The sequence below is a fragment of the Bombus pascuorum genome, chromosome 15 (genome assembly GCF_905332965.1).
Source record: "Bombus pascuorum chromosome 15, iyBomPasc1.1, whole genome shotgun sequence".
Classification (NCBI taxonomy): domain Eukaryota; kingdom Metazoa; phylum Arthropoda; class Insecta; order Hymenoptera; family Apidae; genus Bombus; species Bombus pascuorum.
In genome coordinates, this window is record NC_083502.1 from 660,483 (window position 1) to 683,458 (window position 22,976).

Sequence of the window (22,976 nt, forward strand, 5' to 3'; positions counted from 1 at the left end):
TTTCTTTCTAATACAACAAAAATGAATTATTTCGTTCATTTTTCACGAGAATAAATTAAAAACATTGTATATAAATTTTTCTATGAAGTATATATAACTTCTTACACAATAAAAAATGTACTTACAACAGGAGGTTCCTTATTCATTGTCAAATCTGTGAAACTATTTTGCAAAGCTGACATAGGATCATGTACTGAGCTCTTATAGTATTCTGAGCTTTGAGATGGTGGCACAGGGTGTTGTTGCTGCTGTTGCTGCTGCTGCTGCTGTTGTTGTTGTTGCTTCATGTAAGTAGCTTGTTGCACAGCAATTTGGTTTTGAAGGTTTGCTATTTGCTGTTTTGTTTTTGTAATTTGTACACTGATCTGAAGAACAGATTGGCCATTGCCCTTCATTGTACTTTGCACAGAATGTTGTTGATGAAGCTGTTGTAAGACTTTGATTTGTTGTAATAGTTGGTTCAAAAGTATTAGAGTTTGAGGTGCAAGTGGTTGATTTAAAATTTGATGGTTTAAGTAACCTTCCTGGACGGCTAGCTGAATCTGTTGTACTAACATACGCAGTTGTTGAGTACTGGGTTGATTCTGAGGAGCTCTGGAAGCCTAGAATTAAAAAAAAAAAGAATAACTATTTGCTATAAGTATAACAAATCTTAACAGGCAAATTTTAAATAATTATCTGAATATCTATCAATTAGCAATACTAACAACATTTACCTGATTGAAAGGTGGTTGAGGTGCATTACTACTAGGTTGTTGTTGTTGTAATGGAACAGCAGTTTGTTGCTGTTGTTGTTGTAATTTCAATAAACTTGCACTAGCAACCGATCCTCCCACACTACCAGTTGCATTTCCACTTGGCACTCCAGCACCCTATAATTAACAATTAGTACACACAAACTGTCACTTCATATGCAATATTACAGCTAATTCTAAATTTCAGTATATAAATGTCACTTAAGATATAAACATACTGGTGAGTAATGTCTATAAACACACATATTTATATACACATTGCTTAACGTTTGATACATTAAAAATAACATTAAGAAGTGAAAATTTATTAAGATATAGAAAATGAGTTATACGACCATAGCATAAAATAGACCAATATGTAAGAATGTGCCAATCAAAAGTGTTTTATAACTGTGAGAAAATTTACAATTAATGCAAATTTAAATGTGCAAGACATTATGTTTATTGTGGCATATTAAAACACGTTAATATTTAAAGGATAACATAAATACATTTGATCGTGCTTTATTACAATCAAAGTAAAAAGAAGGAGTAAACTAGTATTTAAATAATAATATGAACTGCTTTGGTTCAGAAAATTATCAAATAACTATATTAGTTTTTACCGGAGGAAAAGACATTTGCTGTGCGACGTGATTAAATCTAGGATATGCTGGCGCAGTTGTAGCTTGATTTGTCGGATCATAAGTGGAGTGTGCGTCATGTCTTCTCCATTGGTCTAAAGGCCGCACTTGACTCAGAAGTTCCAAAGCTTCCTCTCTATTCATTTCACGAGTTCTCAATGCCAATTCAACATCCTCTTTCTATAAACAACAAATAATCATTAAGTGCATTAATTAAAAGAAGGTATTTGCTTAATCAAAACATAAATATAAGAAATGAATTTGTCAAATGCATTAAATTGAACAAACAACAATGACTATATCGACAAGTATCGTATCACAATAAACATATTCAAAATTGTTAGATTTTTATACAATAATAAAATTATTATATCAATAATTATTATTGAAAATATTAGAATGGAGATCCTATATTTCTAGTGTTTTAGTATTCTTCAATTATATTTTGAACATATTTTATTTAATCAATTTAAATAATTTATACGTACTTTGTATCCCATGTCACAAAGATATCTAAATTCCCTGCTATTCCATATAACTTCCTTTGTAAGAGTTGGTTTCGTAGGATGACCCCAACTAGGAGTAGGATCCATATCAGTATCAGCCCAGCTTCCAGTGGGTCCCATTGGTTTAGGTTTGTGCGCACTGGGTCCACCCCAAGTGCCAGGATTTAATTGAGCTTCGTTCCAGGTACTTGGTGTTTTTGGATCATCCCATGAACCTGTATCATGTGGTCCTTCAGCCCAACTACCATTTCGTCCACCAGCAGCACCAGGATGTCCCCACATTGGTCCACTAACATCTGGTTTCATTCCAGGTTGAGCTGGCATTCTATTCTGTGGCATGCCCGGAGGACATTGCATTCCTATAAGTTGCAAAAATGTAGTTTTATTAAATTCTTACAGTTCGCAAAAAAGTTCCCAACCACGAATAAAATTCAAAGAGCATGAACAATATATATATATGTAAAGAAAACAAACAAACCTCCTCTCCCTATATTTGGCGTTGGGAGATCCTTCCAATGAGAAACCTTACTACCAGGTATGGTCCTTTGATTAACTGCAGGATTTCCCCATAAACTTGTGCCATCGTCATAGTTTGGGACATTTCTTCTTTGCGTTGGTGGAGAAGGCTCTTCCCAACCTGATGGTTTCCCTGGCATAATATCCTTTGGTGGTGGTGCAGCCCACTGATTTATATTGGAAGGATTTAACATCTTTGTTGGAGGGCCTGAAGGATGTTGATGTCCCATTTGGTGATGTGGAGGACCTGGTGGTTGACCCCACATTGCATCCGCATTGGCACCGTTTAACCTTCCAGAAATCCCACGGGGATCCCCACGCATGTCTGCCATCCTAGGATCACGAGCCATTGGATCCATGACACGTATGTGTTCTCGAGGATCCAAAGACATTCTGTGGTCACGGGGATCTCGCATCTCTCTAGGATCAACAGAACGGAGATCTCTAGGATCTCGATGATCGATCCTTGGATCACCCCAGTTGGATCCTATAAAATATATCATTCGTAATTTATTTTAGAATTAGATCTTCAATAACATGAAAAGTTTTAGGTAGAAGGTTTTTATTTTCGATTAACTTTCTGAATATTGAAAAAATCTTAATATAATATATTCTTAAAAAGTTAACCATATAATAAAAGACATAAACGATCAGAATTTAAAGTATAATGCTTTTTTAATATTGTACAAATTGCAATCAAATAATAATCAAATAATAATCAATTAATAATCAAATAATAATCTTTTTAAAGAGGAAATGGAGGAAAAAGAAAAGTATTTCAATATAATAATAATTACCTCCCCACATACCAGTTTGGTTACTGGTACCTGTCGTCCATTGGCCAGCTGCAGAATTTGGTTGGGAAGATGTGGGGGCACCAGTCCACATATTAGATGTATCTGCAGCTTCATCATCTTCACCCCAAGTTCCACCAATGTTTGTTGCTGGTGTATGACCCCAAGGTGTTTTAGCTTGTTGCTGAGGTGGAGGTTGACCACCATTTCTGAGATTAGCTTCCCATAAATCTGTGCCATTGTTTACTGGTGTCTTCCACATTGGAACTCCATCTTTTGACATACTAGGTTCTGGAGATGTCGGGACATCCCAGTTTGTGTCCTGATTCACATTCTGCTATAACATAAATGCAAAATTCGATGTTAGTATGTTACAGTACTCAAATATAAAATATAAGTGTGCAAAATGATCAAAGACAGATTTATGCCTACACTAATACCTTATATGATAGCAGAGATACTCACACAACCCCAACCATCTTGACTAAAAAGTGCTTCCCTCACTGTATTTAACTGTTCTAATTGTTGCTTTGTTGAAGGATTATTGTTTGCAGGTGTATTACTACTGTTAACAGATCCCTGAGCCTGATTGTTTGACTGATTATTATTGTTACTGGAATTCGACTGTTGCTGCTGTTGTTGCTGTTGTTGGGCTGAAGTATTATTATTTTGAACAGAAGAGTTCTGACTTGATCCTCCAGGATTATTAGATTTTCCCTGTGACCATTGGTTGCTGTTTTGACCACCCTGACTTGTGCCACTTGATTGAGAAGTGGGTGGACCTGATTGTTGATTTGATTGTTGATTTGGATTGCTCACTTTATTCACGTTACCTAAGAAATAAATATCTAAACATATTCTGCTATGAAAGTCATTCCATACATTCAATTTAATATTTAAACAGAAATTTAAAATTACTTAAGATAAGAACTTAACAAAACAAATACAAAATGGTTACCTGGGACATTTTGTCCACCTGGAGGTCCTTGATTTTGATTTGAATTTGGATTTCCAGCAACGGACCTGTTTACACTGTTTCCAGTCCAATTACCAGGTGCTCCGCTACTTCCGGAAGGATTCCCAGAGTTTCCTCCCCAACCCGATTGATTGTTGTTGTTGTTATTTGTAGTACTAGTTTGTGTAGAGCCCCAATTTGTAGTTCCACCGCTATTCAATGAATTTTCACCCCCGCCAGCCAATCTCAAAATGCCAGGAATTCCCCACCTTTTCTTGTACCCCAAATTGAATTCATCAAGATCGCAAATCTGTCCAAACAGGAGCGTTAACACGTGCTTAAGATCAGTTCTGTAAGCTTGTAAGATGTCTTTGGAAACTCCAATGGACGCTGCTATGAGATTCCTTGCACAATGAATAAGATAAGTTCGACTCGCGCCATTTGCGTTATCGACTTCCTTTCTCCCCGAGAAACTAGAAATTGGATAATTTCTAGAGGATATTTCTTCCACTGGCGTAGAAACAGTTAAATTTCCATTTGTGGTTCGTTTATCTTTTGAACCAGGAGCAGCAGCTTTATATTTTTTAAACTGATTGCAATTATGTAAGTTTACTGCAATGGCATCGGTCTTCATTGCTTCATTAGAATTCTCACTGTCAATGAACTGGGCAGTTTGACACGTCGAACTGGTCAGACTGAATTGCTTAGAATTTACCAGACTTTCTGTGAAAATGTTCTCAACATTAAATCCGATAGCTTGGAGTACTTTGAATAACGTCTCTCTAGATTGGTATAAATCACAGAGATTTTCTGAAGAATATCTTCCATCGATCACACCAGTGAAAGCTTGATACTTTAGCTTCGTTCGTTTAAGTAAACTAGAGCACGACAAACTAATAGAAACATTTCTTTCTATCAACTCGTGCGAATTTTGGCAATCGTAGTTTCTCTCAAAACCGCAAAAACAGAATACTCCTGTCTGAGTATAATGCTCGTCATTGAAATAGACAGCAGTTTGAGATCTGATCCTTTTTAGTTCGTTATCGTTAATCGTATTTTCACCAATGTTTCGGTATTGTATTTGTTCGTTAAAATTACCGAAACATTTCGAAGAATTATTTTCTTTTTCTTTTCCTTCTGGAAGAGAATCATTGTGATATTCCGTTAAACAGTTTGATAAACTGCCATAAAATTTGTGAGGAGTGTGCATTTGGTCGGGCCATAATATCTCGAAGTAGTTCGGCCGAGATCCAGGTACACCGATTATTCGGGATGCAGATTGGCGTGTAAGCGTCATCGTAGGCTTGCAGGTAGTCATAGTAGGAATGTAGAGAGCGAACTCGTCTTGGTTCTCCCCCTTAACCCTAAACCTATCCCCTATAGTAGACTTAGAAAGAGACTTAACAAACTCAGGGCCAAGACGCGTATACGACCCTGAGTACCTATAGCTCGCGAAATAAGTGCCCGAAGGCTCGTTAGACTTAACATTATCCTGAAATGAAAGAGCACCAACAGTAATTGTTGCCACGTCACTAATACCATTAATTACCCAGGACAACATCTCCACCGTCTTTTCTTTTAAGTTCAAAATTAATATTTTTGAGGTTCTTAGTCTCATTGCAATCGCACCACCGTCCATTTCAACGCGGAGGAAATAATGGTTACTGGTTGAGCTGAGCAATATCACAGACTTGTAGTTATCGTTATTATTACTTAGGAGGCTAGAATTAGACTTAATATTATTGTATTTGCCCGGATGAAGGCAGGATCCTAGTAAGGAGTAATTGTCAAGAGAGTCGAGAGAAAAGTGGCCTGACGAGGGGCGATCAGACTTGGGTATCCTAACTAGGCTAGGTACCCCTTCATCGATTGCGCACTTATCTCCTGTTAATCTTAGATTTACGCTTATACTTAGTACCCTAATGTTTAGTACGCTAAAGCTAGTTAGAAGATGATTTTTTGTTGGGTGTTTTGTGGTTGACGACGCCACTGACTGGCAGGTCGAGCTTCGACTGGTCAAGATAAACTTGCCTAAAACACAAAATAATATTACCTTAACAACCAGCTCTTTGATATAATTAAAATGTTATATTAAAAAAATTTCTTAAATATTATAGTAACTACCAAAATATTCCATAATCAAATAGTTATTCATAGTATTACAAATATCGGGTAGTATATATGTAAACATTAGGTAGCTCAGTAGCTAGATACTAATTTAAAACTTTTAACGAAATATATATTAAATATATATAGGGTGTTTTGTTTACGTGGAAAAGTAGAATATCTCGAGAATATTAAAATTACCAAAATAATGTTTTAATAAAAGTTATTTGATTCGAAGGGGAATATCATATAATGCAAATTATTTTTTTTGCGGTTAGAGTAGTGGGGGAGATTTTAAGGTCGACTTCATTTTTTAAAATGGGACTATATATTTTTTCCATCTAGAATTCATCTTGGGATTTACTATAAAAAAATATTAGCCTATTTATGTCGAAAAATTATTAGTTTAGTAGGTGTTTTAGCTCTAATTTGTCAAATTTAACGTATGAAAGACAAAGAAAACGTAAACACAGGAGTACCGCTTCGCATCTTCTCTTATCTTTCATATGTTAAATTTGACACATAAATAAGTTAATACTTCTTTATACGAAATGCCGAGATGGATCGATTAATGTATTAAAACATATATGACTTTATTTTAAAAAATGAAGTTGATTTTAAAATCTCTACTACCATATGATTTGTACCATATGATGTCCGCCTTCGAACCCAACAACTTTTGTTAAAACATTTTGATGATAACATTAACCCGTCATGATTCATGAGATATTCTACCGTTTTAAATTAAACGAAATAGCCTATATTAAACATATTATCATTTGTTGCCATAGCGTAATATTCTCTTTTAATATTGAAATATATTTATTTTAATAATGTTAAATGAAAACAGTTATTTTCTTCGAAGAAACAGATGATTTAATGTTAAATCTTGAGAAAAATAATTAAACTATAAAAAGACAAACTGTTGGTCCCGCTAAAGTTCCGATCTGTACCAAAATGGCTTCTTGTAACACTAGCGCCGCCTACTTCGCGTCAGAAAAGCTTTAAACAAGACATATTAAATCGTTAAGGCAAAATGTTGTAGTAGTTATGTAAAAAATTTCATACTATTGATTACTTTTCTCATACTATCGATAGGGTTTTAATAGTATGTAGACGTTAAAGTATAATCTACCATTAAACAATCTCAATTTCTTATCGACATACTTATGATAATTATCTTACAGACTTTTATACCTATCATTGAAAATTTGAATCTACAAAGAGCATTATGATTTCTATTATATATTTCAAAATCATTCATTTATAACTTTAATGAAATCTTTCAAATTCTAAATAGTTCTTCTTTTTCATTATTTCTGCTACCTCATATATCATGTATGTATATGTATGATCGATGGAAACGATATAGTGAGATTGTAAAATAGAGAAATAAAAGATGACACCACCTAATTTAACCCTACCTAGAGCCTATTTCACAGACAGACACACCCAAAAATTTTTTAATCAATTTCTATCAATTCCATAATGTGTCGAGGATTTCAGAATAGAGGTTAGAATAAATTATCTCTTTTTCTTTTAAAATAAGAATAAATATTTTTTAATACAGTAAAAAAAGAACAGTGATTCTGAGAACTGAAGCCAAGCTCTAAGTCTCAGGTTCTCAACCTGTGGACGCAAAAAGTACCGGATCAACCAAAATTCAGAGTAAAATTTGAGGAGTCAATAACTTTAATTAATTTGATTTAAAAAAAACAAAATGAATTTCGCTTTTTGATAGTTTATGCAACCATTAGTACGAGGCATAATACGAAATAGAAAGTGTTCGTAGACGTTTACATTTATTAAACGAGGAGGACAATGCAGAATACTAATAGATTGATTACATCATCGTACTAAAACTACATCGTAAAAAGAAATACCTATTCATACTTTACTTATAATTTAAAACAGTTTCTTTATCCATAAATTATTTCAAACCCTATAATCTGCATTATTTATTGATGTATATTTAATTATTCATATTCAGAACTGCCTAGAATTATTAAAAAATGTTTCCATATGCAAAGTTTTAAAATTCTATTTATTAATACATTTAGATCGAATTGGAAACTTTCGCATTGTAAAGTTACTAAAACAAAGCACGAAGTTCATTGTTTAAATAGAATGAGTGTAATATTGTTTTAAAAATATAGAAAAATTAATTAAAGCTGTATTAAAACTACAACTAATTAATTATAAATTAACATATAACTGACAAGGAGGTTTAAATTATCGCATTCATTGATCGCTATCATTGGATTCGAATCTCAACTTTCGTTGTTGAAACAATTCTGTCCTCCCAAAATAGTTCTAACTTTTGCCCTGGGATCACAGACGTTATTCAAATACAACATGGTACATGAAAGCATTCTTCTCAAGTAATTGCTTACCTGAAGATTCCTTACTTAGAACAGATTTAGGAAAATAGAATCATTTCGACAACGGTAGCGATACGTTGATGGTCTACCAACGCGACAAATTTAAATCCTTCTTTTAGTTATGTATTAGTTTGTAATTTTAATGTCGATTTAATCTATTTTGTTGTATTTTTTTTTCTTTTTTTTTTCTTTTTCTTGTTCTTTCATCTTTTATATCGTACCTTTGCATGTGTATATGAACATCATACTGTGTAATAGTTATTTTTTAGTGACTTATGTATATTCTCTGCATAGTAATATCTGTTTTAAATTATGTGGGCAAATTCATGGACTGAAATAACATTAATCCTTCCCGTTTGAAAATTTTATAGCAAGGTGAAAGAATATCAATCTTCTTCTCTACAATTTGCATGAGATAAGTCGCTACATATGTATTGTTATGTTTGTATTACTAGTATAAAATAGAGAATATATTATTGTAAGAAGCTTTTTTCTATAAAAAATAAGAGATCATATTTTTTAAATAGCATCGTACATTTGTTTGTTTTCGTCCGTATATTTAACCAAGAAATTTGATAACATATATTGTTGCATAAAATAGTGATATACGGAAATGTATTTTACGATACACATATATACTACTGAATAAGATTTATGTATTAAAAAGAAATTTTTATGTGTCATAATATTTAATGTATGCATACATATAAGATATTATAAATATATATATTTACCAGTTTGGTTCGACAGGACGGTTAAAAAGTCATTGGCGGCGGTATTTTCGCGATGGCTATTAGGTTTGGCCATCATGTTGTTTATGAACTCGATATCACAGTACCTATCATTCTCTGATTCTCTTCCCTCCCCAACCCTTATCGGACTGCTTTTCCCTAATACTACTACATCCCCCTGAAATCAAAAGTAACATTATCATAAAAATGCTTGCTTCTGTTAATCAGTCTAAAAATTTTATGTGCTAAAATTTTTATCAATCATATACTTAAATCAACAAGAGTTGTTCATCAGAATACAAATAAGGCTTATTTTACTTTCTAAATATAAAATTAAAAATACTTTTATTCAATTACAAATATGTGACAATTCATTGTGAATTAAACATAAATGTTAAAACACCTTTTTTATTTCTGTTCGCAATATAGTATTCTTTTTTTCTTAATCCACTCCACTGACCTTTGATTTTTCTTTTCATATTATGTATCACTTTTTGTTATAAACTAAATTGATTTAATCAGTATATAAAGATTGAAAAGTGATAAATGAAGAAGACACTAATAAAACCTTCTTTTATTTATAGCAATTACACAATATATGCTTATGTATGTAAGAAATGTACGTTAAAACTACTTCAAAATTTCACACTCCTCAGAAGTAAAATATCCAATGAAAATGTAATATAATCAACTAATATAGTAAAATTCTAAAAAATTTTTTGAAATCACTTTAGATAATCTATGAAATATAAACATAATTCTAGCAATGTAAGTATAATAAGAGTAAAAGTACTTAAAATTCTGTAAAACCAATTCCATTTCTTTGTGCATAATGAAATAAATATATACTACTACTACTACTATAAATAAAATTCTAATTTTTTAAAGTGGAAAATATGTTTATGCTTTCATAATCATCCAAGACACAATGAACATGATAACACGCGGTTGTGTGACATTGAAACAACCTTCAATAGTGAGATTTTATCTCTGAAACCGTATTCACATGTATATAATGTTAATATACCTTAAATAATGTCTGAAGAGGATTTATGATTATGATATATCTAGATAACAAATTGTGAATAATTGAATTTCAGTGTGACGTAAAAATTTATTGTGTTTGCGATGCAGGTAAACAACACTATATACGTAATATTTGCTGTATAATAAGGTTATGTATACATATAATTTCAATTCGTTAGATTCTTTAATATTGCAACGAAAATGATGGAACTATTATTAACTATAGAATGTTCACACAAAATCATAGAAGCTGTTTCCTACAAATGTTTCTATAAGTTATTATAAATGTTAACATTACGCGACATGATTATGCGCAAATTTCGCATAATATTTTAGTGACGAAAAAGGTTTCAATTGCAGGCGCATTCTCTACATAAAAAAGCTTTGCAAGCGAAACATAGCAAAAAATAATATTTTAACAAAAATACTGTATTTCAATATAAGTACTAATTATTCTAAAAAATATATCCAACTTTAAATGCAAATGCAATGTAACTTGGAACATATTAAAAAATCAAACTGCAAATCGTCCTATATATATTGTTCATTGCGAAAAATGATCTAATAATGCACGTTGATTTTTATTAACATAAAATACATTCTTATAACATAAAATTTTGCATATGGGAACTAAATCTAAAATAATAAATAAATATTCTTTTTACTGACAGACATATTTATGTTTATGAGGTGAATATTGATTTTTAATTTAAAACAAGAAAGGAATTATTTCACATTTTTTTTATATTATGTACACATAGTGTTTAAATTTGTGTTTTTATATTTTTTGTAAATTAGATTGTATAATGTAATTCAGTAAACTTTGCCATTCATTTATATACTCGTATAAAGACTTAAAAATAGCATATATTTCATATATTACATATTTTTTAGTATTTTGATTACAATATATATATATATATTTTAAATCTTTTTTGTTATACATACAAGTTACTATGTGATAAAAAGAAAAAACACATCAAAAATTCACTTTACAATATATTTCAAAACTAGTGTCAAAAAATATTAACAAATTAAAACAGAGCTATTAAAAACCATAGAACTTATACTTACCATGGAATTTTGTACGAAGGCATTTGTTTCTGTAGAAATCTCATGTGAACTAGAATTGTGTGGAAACATTGGGCTCAGTTCTTCTTTGGCAGGCAATGCATAGAAACCAAGATCTAAGGAATAATTTCTTATGAATTTATTATGAATCATAACTATAACATAACTCTCAATAAAGTAATTATTATGAATCATAATATTAATGTTTAAATTAAAGAAAATTCTCAGTTATTAGTTTTATTAAACCAATAATCTGTTTATTATTCCACATTGTAATAGTAATGAATCTTGGATTTTACAGGAGAAATTCAATTGTCTACAATTATTGATGAGCAATAGGTATTACTTTATTATGATATAATGTAAAATGAAAAAATATATTGCGAATATTGAATAGTAAATAAAAAGATAGTTGTGGCAATAACAATGTGAATGTATCAGTCTCTTTTAATTAATTTATTAAATTATGAATATTATAAACTGAAGTACAAACCTTGTAGACTATCACTATCAGTGTGCTCCTAGCTCCATGCCAGTGGAGATCTGTAATAACATAATATTATTTTACTTTAAACAAATATAATTATCAAATATAATTACTTTAAATAAATATAAATCTTTGAGCGCTAGTAAAAATTGTTTGTTTCTAATATAAGTTCATTTTTTAATTCTCTGCATGAGTAAATTTCCTTTCTAAACTATTAAGTACATAACTATACAGTACATGTTTTTAATTGCACCATATACAATATAATATAATTGCTAATGTTTACTGTGAATGAAGCAGATAAAATAATTAAGATTGCCTTTCCCTATTTCTTGCAAATATAAATTTTTTACTACCTCATTACGCTATGAAACTATTAGTAGCAATTATTAATTTTTTCAATGTTTACTCCAAGTGACAATAATACATATCACATATTTCATGTAATACCTGACTATAACTCTATAATTGTTAGATATACATTATTGACAGTAAACTAGAAGCTTTGTAAAAATACTAATGTTTCTATTTTATGACATTTCTCTCATTATGATAAATCCAAATATTTTCGAAGTATTATAAATTTATCAATGAGCAAGAGAAATACTGCAAAATAATTTTAGTACTGAAACATTGTAAATACACGTTGAACATCAAAACGAAAATCGTCGTTTCGATCGATTTCCCCATTTCACCAATAGACATATAAGCCCTGGATACACTATCAAAACGCACAACTTACCAAATCTGTGCGTAATATAAGGTTAGATAACAAGTAGACGTATAAAATGAAGACGTAATTTGTACATTTCACGAATAATTACTACAGGCATATGTTATATATGTATACGCAAATATACATTCGAAATACAAAATATTCTACGCATTAAATATGAAAAAAAAATGTTTTTAACTTGTCTGAAACTCGTACACATCTATGCAAAATACTAGTACATTTATAAATATTTCTAGCAATATAGGCACCATGTATTGTTCACAAGCACGTATAGATTCACGTAACATGTACGTGCATGTGTACATATATATATATATATATATATATGTACATGCACATTGACACGCTGTATGTGCATGTATTTGCGCGCGCGCACACACGCCCCTATGTGTGCAGTATATACAACAATTATATGTTCTTACGTGCATATACGTAAAACTATACATATGGATGCATATGCATATGTATATCAATGTATATAATCATCCGTATGCACATATATATATACGCGTACCGTATATTTATCATTATACGCACCACTTATACGTAATACCGTAATACCATAAATATATTCACACGTATGTGACTTGTGTATGTGTATTGATAAAAGAACGTAAAATGTAAAATGTGAAGGATGAAGAACACAGAAGAGAAATTAGCTAGCCTTTCCTAAGATATCACAGGGAATTAAGTATCGTAATATTAGATAGAATGTTCGAGAATGAATGAAATTCAAAAACTTACTTTTTAGATTCGGTGCCCGAAGAAGATTTCAGTCTAGTGGAAGATATTTCGTTGGCGCACGAAACGGGCAGAGCGAGTACCGCTCCGCTGGTGGGCTATTCCCGCGAGTGGCGCTACTCCCCCGGATTTGGAGAGCTCGGTGTTGCTGATGCGCGCACCGAGACCCGATTCATAGTTGTACATGTGAAAAGACCCTTTCACATTTCAAATGATCAGTAAACAGATTACTACTAGATATAAATAATAGTCGATGCTATATAGTTAGTTTCAGTGGGATATAAAATAATTAATTTAACTGCAATTTATAGTTGAATTTATGGCCAAATACGCTATATTTTACAAAAATATATATATTACAAAACAGGGACTATATCTAAATTTTGAAATATTCTTTTGCTATTTATTGAAACATTTTAATAATTTCAATAATAACACGTGAATTTAATATAAGTAATGAATGGGTTCATCAACAGTTATAATAAAAGATTTGAAATAGTCATCTTTCATTGATGTAACTTTTATATATATATATATATATATATATATTTCTCGTTTCTTCGTTTAGATTCTCGTTTAATAGAATGAAAGTTAATGAAAAATAATAAAATATGCAAAACAATGAAAATTAAAAAATGATATACGTATAAAAATGTATTACATCAATAATGAATAGAAAAGCTTCGATTAGATAAGGATGACTCATACATATTAACTTCCATATACTTCTTGATAAAAAGAAAAATTATATTGAAACCTATAAAGATAAATACCTTTTTCTAACATATGTTTTATTTTCTTAGATAATTATACCTATATAAGCAATGCGAATTTTATTTTTTGTTAAAATACATAAAAAAAGTTAAAAACATCGAATTAATAACATTCGATATTAGCAAAGTATATTTTTAGTAATACTCAATTAATACAATTAATAAATACTCAAATAGAAAAAAAGAAAAATACACTTATGCTACCTTATACCTATACTTTTTTCATTGTCCTTTAATAAAATCATTTATAACAAGATTAGATAATACGTTTTCAATCGTTATTTCGCAGATGATTACAAAATGATGCAGAAATCTGATTAAAGAAGAAATGTACCAAGATAAAATTATAGAATTTTAATTACGTAATTAAGAACATTGACATTAGTAATGTTACATAAAATATAACGTTGCAGAAATTTCATACTTTATGCATTGAATTTCGTCAAAATTTGTTCGCGAATATCTAAATGTGATTTGCGCGCGAATATACAATTAAATATAGGTTAAATGTTTTGGAATACTTTAATTTTAGTATATTAAAATAATAATAATTAAGTACTTATAAAATATATATATGTTTATTTTTTATGTTTATTATTTTGTGATGATGTAGCTAATATTTATACGCGAATCATTTATATTATACTAGACTAGATAATATTATACTAGTAAAATGCTTTCTATAAAATCATAAATTATCGAAGAAGCAAACTGTTTTGTTTATAGAGTAAAAAGCAACATTTTTTTTCAAGGTTGCTCCTTTTAAAATCTCAAATTTATTCTCACACGGTTTTAATATTTTTAAATTATATCATTATTATCTGACCTTGAAAAAATGAATATATCCTGTTATAAAAAAGATACATATTTGCACAATTATATCATTTTTATGCCATCTCGTATTACAAACATCGGTAACCTTGAAACTCAAAGGCGTGACTTTGAGAACAAAATTTTATATATTAGAAAGTTCGATTTTTCCAACCAAAATGATTTTATTTTTGATATTTTATGGTACCATGAGAATGAGCAAATACTTTAACCATTGATGTTAAATGAAATATCCTGCATGTAATCCAATTGCACAGTTATGCAAAGTTACATGGCGCTATCATCTAAAACTTGTAACAATTTTATGATCTATATAGGACCCTTCGCTTTAATTTTATATAAAACATTACTACAAACTATGAAATAATTATAAGGAATAATAAAAAATCATCGTACTACCACATGTCTATACGTAAGATTTGGAAATTATCGACCCGTTAAAGGTGATACTCTACCTACGTAGATATATGTACACGTACAATCTTTACCTACAGAGTGTACTAATATCTATGCGTGTACAACGCGTGCTATTCTCTTGAGCGCACGTCTGCCCTTTTACTGCGACAACTTTCTCACTATTATAATTTACTATTACAGTTTTATTTATTTGCATACATACACTTATTGTATTTATGCATTCTTTACCTCCTCATACCTCTTGAAAACAAAAGTATAACAACCCTTCTTACTCACGCACACATATACGCACATGTATATGCATATGATGAAATGTTAATTATACTTATTTCTAACATTTATAGAATAGATATATTTTTCTATTTTTTAAACATACTTTATAGTCTTTATAATATTCTGAACTACGTAATATGATATTAATTTATTTCCAAAATAACAAAACTAATTTTGAATTAAATATTTATCGATTAAAAAATCATTGCTAATGACTAGATACACATAAAATAGAATATATAAATGTAAAAATATGATTTTTCTTAATTTATATTCAACTACATTGAAATGTTTGATATACATTTATTACTGCGTTGAATATATGCACAATATACGTGTAGATAAAGGTACGAATTAATTTTAAATTTTTGCATTCATTTTTATTATTTATCGATCGTTTTTGATGCAAAATGTCTTTCCAGTTGAATATTTTTTTATCATAATGCTAGTACATAATATGTACTTAGATTGCATACACGTGAGCAAATTTGTAACGTAACAATTGCTTACTTCCGGTAGTATGGCTGTCATTTGAAATCAGAGAACGCAAGAGTAGAAAGTGGAGGAAGTGTTCTTTTCGATTCGCTCCTTTTTCATTCTATAGTAAAAAGCGTTGTAAGCATTATGAAATAAAACGAAATTTTATTTTTTAATTAATAATAATATAAGTAAAGTAAAATAAAACGAATTTATGACGGTATAGAAAATAAGAAAGAGAAACTTAATAAACTAATTTTAATATAGAATTAAATGAATTACATTGTCCATTTTTGTGCCACTGCTTTTACAAAATTTTTTAGGGGATTCGCTTATATTTTAATACAAACAAACACTAATTTGATGAGAGGTTATGAAACTTACATTGCATGACTATAAGATATTAAATATTCCCATTCTAATCATCTTAACTTCATTATTAATGTAAATATTGTTTGGTTTAAATATAAATATTGTGGATATATTAATTTAACTTGAAGCTTCTAAAACTATTTTCTAATATTATAAAAGAAAGGTTACTACTCATAAAAAGTAGAAATAGAATTTTCTGAAAAAGATTTTTTATCAAACTTCTACTATTTACCAGTGCTGTCTAATAATTCAATGAAATATATACAATGTAAATTAATTTGTAGGAAACAATTCTGGAAATTTTGTATTTAAAAATAATTACTATGGCAAAACTTCTTTATGAGAAGCTTCTATCTTTCAATGCTTGATGTTAAATAAGTAAGTAATAAATTTTATCAAGATTGAATAAGGAAAATTACTTCAAAATTTATTCAACTATATTATATTATAAATTTCTAGATTTAAATTTGATATTTAACTTCTTCTTCTTCTCCCTTCTATCATTTTCATACAAAATGCAATGTATTTTATAGAATAATCATTTTATTTCACATAAGAAAAGGTTATGTTAACATTTACATACAAAGCTTTATATCTTAAAATAAGCAATTCTTACAATTACGATGTTTACAATATAATTATAATTCTAAGAATAAAAGGAAGAAAAAAGATTGTAAGATTTTTTGTAGTTATGTTTGTATTAACTTGCAATATTTTAAAAATATATTCAATACTACATTATCTAAAGATAATAAGTTATAGATATATTTTCTTTATCTTATCTATAAGTATAAACAATTGGTAAATGTTGTTTATTATGTGTATTATATACAAGAAGATTTTTTAGCAATCATTAAATGCAATTATTTATCAAATAATTTTTGGACTTATTCAATGTATACGGTACAAAAGATAATCAAGAAAGTCAAACGATTAAATTCAAATTGTATATTCTATCATAAAATTAGTATAACTATATACTATCAATATATTTAATATAGCTATAAATGTAATTTTTTAATAGAAAGAAAGATTAAAGAATTTACAACATTTTTCATTTTAATTTTTAGTTACAAACAAATCAAATATATTAAAAACAAGTAATTATTTGTCTAAAAATTTGTTCCACAATTTTCATTCATTTGTGTACAAAGAATCACTTATATTTTGGAGTATAATGAAAATATATGTCAATCTGATTTAATCAACTTTAAAATGCAAATTTTTTAAATATTATGGATCAATTCAGCAAATTTGCCTTTTTATATAAAATCACTTCCTCCTTAGTTGTACTACCATGTATATAATACAAAGTATGAAAATACTATAGTATCTAACAGACAAGCGAATGTTCAATGATATTTTTGTGCAAAATGTTTTAAGCTTTAATATTTTATATTTAAATAAACAGGTCAATGGAGATATACAATCATGTGATAAAAACACAGAAATACATTAATGCTATATTCTAACAATAACATTCTAATAAGCACTGACTATTTACAATTTATATTTTGATAACTTCATATAAGCATATATTGCAACTTCATAAATGTGTTATCTTTTACTAGTAACAAAAGGTTAAAATTCGTTTATTTTTTTAACAATAAGAAAATGTATCTATCAACTGTTTCGTAATATTTATATTTGTAAATAAGGTATTAACGACTTTAATTCGGTGAAAAATAAAATGCGTTTCTCTTTTTTTCTCAACTTTATCAAAAGTACTACTTCAAAATAAAAAACTTTTACGTCTGAAGTATTATAAGGTTATATTTATATATACATATACACAGTATATATACGTATATTATATATAATAATAATAATAAAATGTAACTTACCAGAACATATATCAATCATAGAAAGTTCTTAAAATTAGATTGATCATAACACTTTCTTCACACGCTTTCAAAAACACATTTCGTTGTGAGCACAATAGTTATTTTACCGAAAATACATCTCCATCGCTAGGCACGGAGTCTTGAAAACTGTACTGTTTTGTGAGCCACGTCATACAATACAGATTGAAACTTCCAACGAATATTTTCTCTTAGATAAGAACGACATCTTGCAAAGAAGAAGCAACAATATACTTGGCGGATAATTTAAATAAAATTTGCATTAACTGCGCAAAATGTAATATAAATTACTTTTAAATACTTTTTAAATACAATTAGATCCCCATTTTTTCACATATTAATTTTTCAACTTTACAATCTTGCTGTGATATCATGCTGTTGAAGAAATCTCCGCAGAATTCTCTATGTGTTTCTTTGCTCTCGTTGTATGTTCACCATTTTATTTCGTATTGAATATTAGAAATAAGAAAATGTTTTAAAAAGTAAAATCGAAATATTTAGTGTAATAACTTCCTAAACATGTAGAACGCACTATTTTAGAACTTTAAAATATCCTTTTCGTATTTCAAAACAAACCTACTTGTTAAAAAAAAAAATAGTTTTATCATTAGCAATTCGTAATAAAATTAACATATAATTAAATATAATTAAAATAAGATGCTTATAAAACATAAACACATTTTCGTTTTTGTTATTTTTTTATTTTTAATATTATTATTCGATTTATATATTCATAACATATCAGTTTAAAAAAAAAATTAGTTCGTTTTAATCATTTTAATTACAATAAATATAATAATTATAATATATTTATGTCTGTGTAAACATATAATCATAAAAATATACGCATAAAAACAAGTTACATAAAGAAACAAATTCTAATACGAAAAACTCTGAAATGCAACTTAATTTAATTCCTCACTAATTTTGTTCGCTATCTGCAACTTCAGCTGTACTTATAAATACATTTCTAGCATGTAGGAAATTCAAATGCGTTCTTTTCATTTCATTCTGTATAGTGTGTCCTATTCGTTTAGAATGTTATTATACGCAACCTTTTGCAACATTTTGAGCGAAATCGGCAACACAATATAACGTGTTCCCCTTATTAAATGTAAAAAAGAAGGAAATAGTAAAAATATTAGAATGTCGATACAATGACTAGATTATAACTTTGATCTACCTATGTGTACATTTAGCCATGGATACGATTTACATAGATTTGTACATTGTCTACAATTTTATTTTCGCATTATTTTTTTCAATTGATTTTTTTCTTTACACTACTTTTTATTACTTTGTTTATCTGAATATTCACACTTTTTCTTACTACATTATTATTATTATTTTCTTCGTTACATTTCACTTGCAATTGTTATTGTTTATTACTAGCATTCGCATATCCTTTTCCTTTTGTTTATTAGTAAATTCGTTTTAATTTTTTTAACATCAACATCAAATAATTTTAAACTTCAACATATATGTTCTTGAAGTTGTTAATAGTACGTTGAATAGTTATTTCTAAAACAATACTACATATTTAAATCTCATTTCATTTGTAAAAGAATATTTTCTAATCTAAATAATTAGTAAAATTATTCAATTATTATAATTTATAAATAAAGTTCTATTTAACATAAAGTATATTAAACAATTTTTCTTTATTTAAATCTAATTCCTTCTCTAATGATTTTTGTTTAGAGCTCTCAAACACAAAAACTCCTTTGCAAATTTAAGTACTCCTCAAACTATTTTATAATTTTGTTACTTATTTCCTTGTACAACAACTCCAATGATATAGTTAAAAATAATTCGTCAGAATGTGAGCAGAATTTATTAGTTAAGGCTCGGATTCTGCCCAATATCCCATTGAACTTCAATTCTGGGCCATTTTGTTTGAAGTACTGTTAACATAGGATTGCTTTCCATAATACCCTTGATAGTGCACTCCAGTAACACGGCTTGACCTTTATGATATTTTACTTTATTTTCTGGATTGCTGTGTTGGAGACTATTGTGATGGTACAATGGAAATGTATCTGGACAAGTTCGTGGTTCTTCAGGAAAGAACTCATCCATAAAGTTAGTACGTAGAATAATTCCCAAATTTTCAGTATCCAATTTTTTCTGCATTACGTTGACACTGTAATAAAAATATATATGTTATAACACAATTTGATATATGTATAATGTGAAATATATATTTTGTACTTACTAATCTGTGTCTGTAACCAGTCCAAGTTCAGCGAGAACATCTTGTAATAAATTGGCAGAGATAAAATCATTTCCTTCAGGATCGAATTTTCTAAAAATTCTTTTCGCTTGATCTGCAGGTGTTTCAGGGCTCACAAGTCTTTTTTCAGTAGAAAATAGCACAGTCAAATGAGTTTCTGAACCCAATACCCAAATAGGATATGATGGGGATTTTAAGAAAGTTCCAACTTCACAGTAACACAAATATTCAAGAAGTGCAAGGAATCCTATAGGATTTTGTTTATCTATCCCACGCAACTCTGAAATTTGTAAATTATTTCAATATTAACAATATAGACAGTTTATAATGTTAAATAGCACATTAGAGGAGTACTTCATCCTTCTGTCCTTGATTGAAGGGAAAGGAGAGTTTACAAACAAAATTTACACATATCACACTATTTGCTAGCTAATAAGTATAAGTAAGTATTAATTTATTTGCTATATAATCAACTTTGACAACATTTGTAGTCAATAACAGCAACAAAAGTATTTTATCACAATTAATGTGTATTAGTTAATAGCTTACTTAGTCCTCCAACGTCTTGATCATGATCCCATACATGGCTAACTGCTCTTCCTGTGAGCATCAAATTTATAAGACTCTGATTCCCATAACCATATGTTGAATCAATCATTGATTCTAAGGGATCCGACATTTCTGAACGAATTTCAGTGACACCTTTTGTAACAATTACACTATAAAGAAGCAATAAGATACCATATCTATCCTTTAACATCTCTAACCTTTCTAAAAAAAATTCTTCTACATGTTCAGAAGTATTTGTTGTAAATAACCTAAAATAAAATATTCTTTTTTATAATAAAAACCGGATTTTTAATCTAAATATAATAAAAATGAGTTTTAAAATATTTTTAATTGAATTACTTTAAATTCAATAATAACATATCATAGCACATTCGTGGAAATGATTTCCTGAAAAATGTACTTTATTCAATTGTGCTGTTCTTGTGAGCCAATATGTATGTAAGCATATCTCAATTTATTCTTAAAGTTATTCTTAAAACCAGATAGATCATTATTATAATTCGTGACAAATTTACTTACCTCAATTGAGAATGGAAGAGATCAGAATCTATGGCTCTGCATTCTTCATTCATATCCATCAGTAATATCTTTTTATTTGTTTCTCGATTTTCACTATTTGCTACGCTTATTTCTTCTTCACGATTTTCAATTTCTGGTATTTTTTCCACCCATTTAGCCTTCCTTCCATTATCTTCATTCGAAAATTTACAATCCATAAATACAATACAAAACTTTGGAACTTTCTCCCCAGCTGCTTGCTTTAAAATTTCTATAGAAGCTCGTACAAGGAGCTGGTAACATGTATCCAAATTGATATTTTTCCATGTTGAAACATCAGTCTCAGAAAGTAATTCTTTTAAAATAAAAGCTTGGACAGGAGCTATTACTGCACAAGGACCACCTTCTGTTTGTATCAATGCTGTTGGCTCATCAGGGCTGAAGTAAAATCCTGAAGTAATGAGAAATTTGTATTATACTAAGTAATAGATTATATACAATCAATTAAGGACATTGATTAAACTTATTTTTTTGGTGATGATAATTATGATTAATTTAATGTAAATAATCCAACCTCTATTATTAAACCTTTTATTACGAAAAAAAAAACATTTAAGAACATAAAATTACCTTGAGCCCATCGTTTAAAAACATCTTTTTTAACAGTATTGCCCCAGAGTAATGTTTTGATGGAATGTACAAATTCGTCATCGCAGTGAACAACATTTTCAGCCATTATCCACGTTGTTATTTATTTTATTTTTTTTTTAATTATTAGAACATTAAGCAACGTTGCACAAACACAAATTATTTGGACGTAATCATAATATTCTTTTGTATCTTTGCCAAATCAAATTATTTTGTTACAATTTCCGACGATTACAATTGTATCATATAACCTATATCATGAAAGAAACAATCATCCAGTACTTCGCCATTTTAGACATTGCATAGTTAATAAATACACGAGACATGTGAAACTTACTTTTCATATTTATTAGTAAAATCTTATTTTCATGATAAATTTTCTTTCCTCAACTATTAATATCTCATAAATATGTATTTATATATAATATATATATTGAGCATTTCAATTAATCAACTATATACTAGCAGAAAATTATAAAACATAAACCTTTTGCTGTAGAATACGAAATGAATATATATTATATTTTACATCTGAAAATTTAAAAAATGTATTTTTAGTTTCTTTATTTAATATAGGCAGGTATTTTAATTATT

The 22,976-nt window shown here is 28.8% G+C and overlaps 2 protein-coding genes across 10 annotated transcripts in view; both read right to left on the bottom strand.

The window, feature by feature from the left end:
• LOC132914611 (protein Gawky) overlaps window positions 1–19,026 on the bottom strand; it is a 36,540-nt gene extending 17,514 nt beyond the window's left edge. For 4 of the 9 annotated variants that reach the window (XM_060973849.1, XM_060973846.1, XM_060973842.1 and 1 more), the window contains exons 1-13: window positions 18,416–19,026; window positions 13,432–13,625; window positions 11,958–12,007; window positions 11,468–11,580; window positions 9,371–9,545; window positions 4,153–6,180; window positions 3,660–4,027; window positions 3,198–3,531; window positions 2,363–2,887; window positions 1,867–2,243; window positions 1,361–1,558; window positions 708–872; window positions 126–602 (exon numbers count right to left, since the gene is read on the bottom strand). In XM_060973849.1, the coding sequence (XP_060829832.1) occupies window positions 126–602; window positions 708–872; window positions 1,361–1,558; window positions 1,867–2,243; window positions 2,363–2,887; window positions 3,198–3,531; window positions 3,660–4,027; window positions 4,153–6,180; window positions 9,371–9,545; window positions 11,468–11,536 (4,716 nt within the window). In that variant the 5' untranslated portion in view covers window positions 11,537–11,580; window positions 11,958–12,007; window positions 13,432–13,625; window positions 18,416–19,026. The remainder of the gene's footprint in view (window positions 1–125; window positions 603–707; window positions 873–1,360; window positions 1,559–1,866; window positions 2,244–2,362; window positions 2,888–3,197; window positions 3,532–3,659; window positions 4,028–4,152; window positions 6,181–9,370; window positions 9,546–11,467; window positions 11,581–11,957; window positions 12,008–13,431; window positions 13,626–18,415) is intronic. The other 5 variants (XM_060973847.1, XM_060973845.1, XM_060973848.1 and 2 more) reach the window with 4 other exon arrangements.
• Window positions 19,027–19,580: 554 nt separating this feature from the next.
• Window positions 19,581–22,737, bottom strand: LOC132914617 (ubiquitin carboxyl-terminal hydrolase MINDY-3 homolog). The gene is made up of 6 exons (XM_060973862.1): window positions 22,720–22,737; window positions 22,365–22,633; window positions 21,756–22,185; window positions 21,216–21,484; window positions 20,649–20,946; window positions 19,581–20,576 (listed from the first exon to the last, which is right to left on the bottom strand). The coding sequence occupies exons 2-6, from the start codon at window positions 22,468–22,470 to the stop codon at window positions 20,270–20,272; spliced, it is 1,410 nt and encodes a 469-aa protein (XP_060829845.1). The 5' UTR covers window positions 22,471–22,633; window positions 22,720–22,737; the 3' UTR covers window positions 19,581–20,269.
• Between the last annotated feature and the right edge of the window lie 239 nt (window positions 22,738–22,976).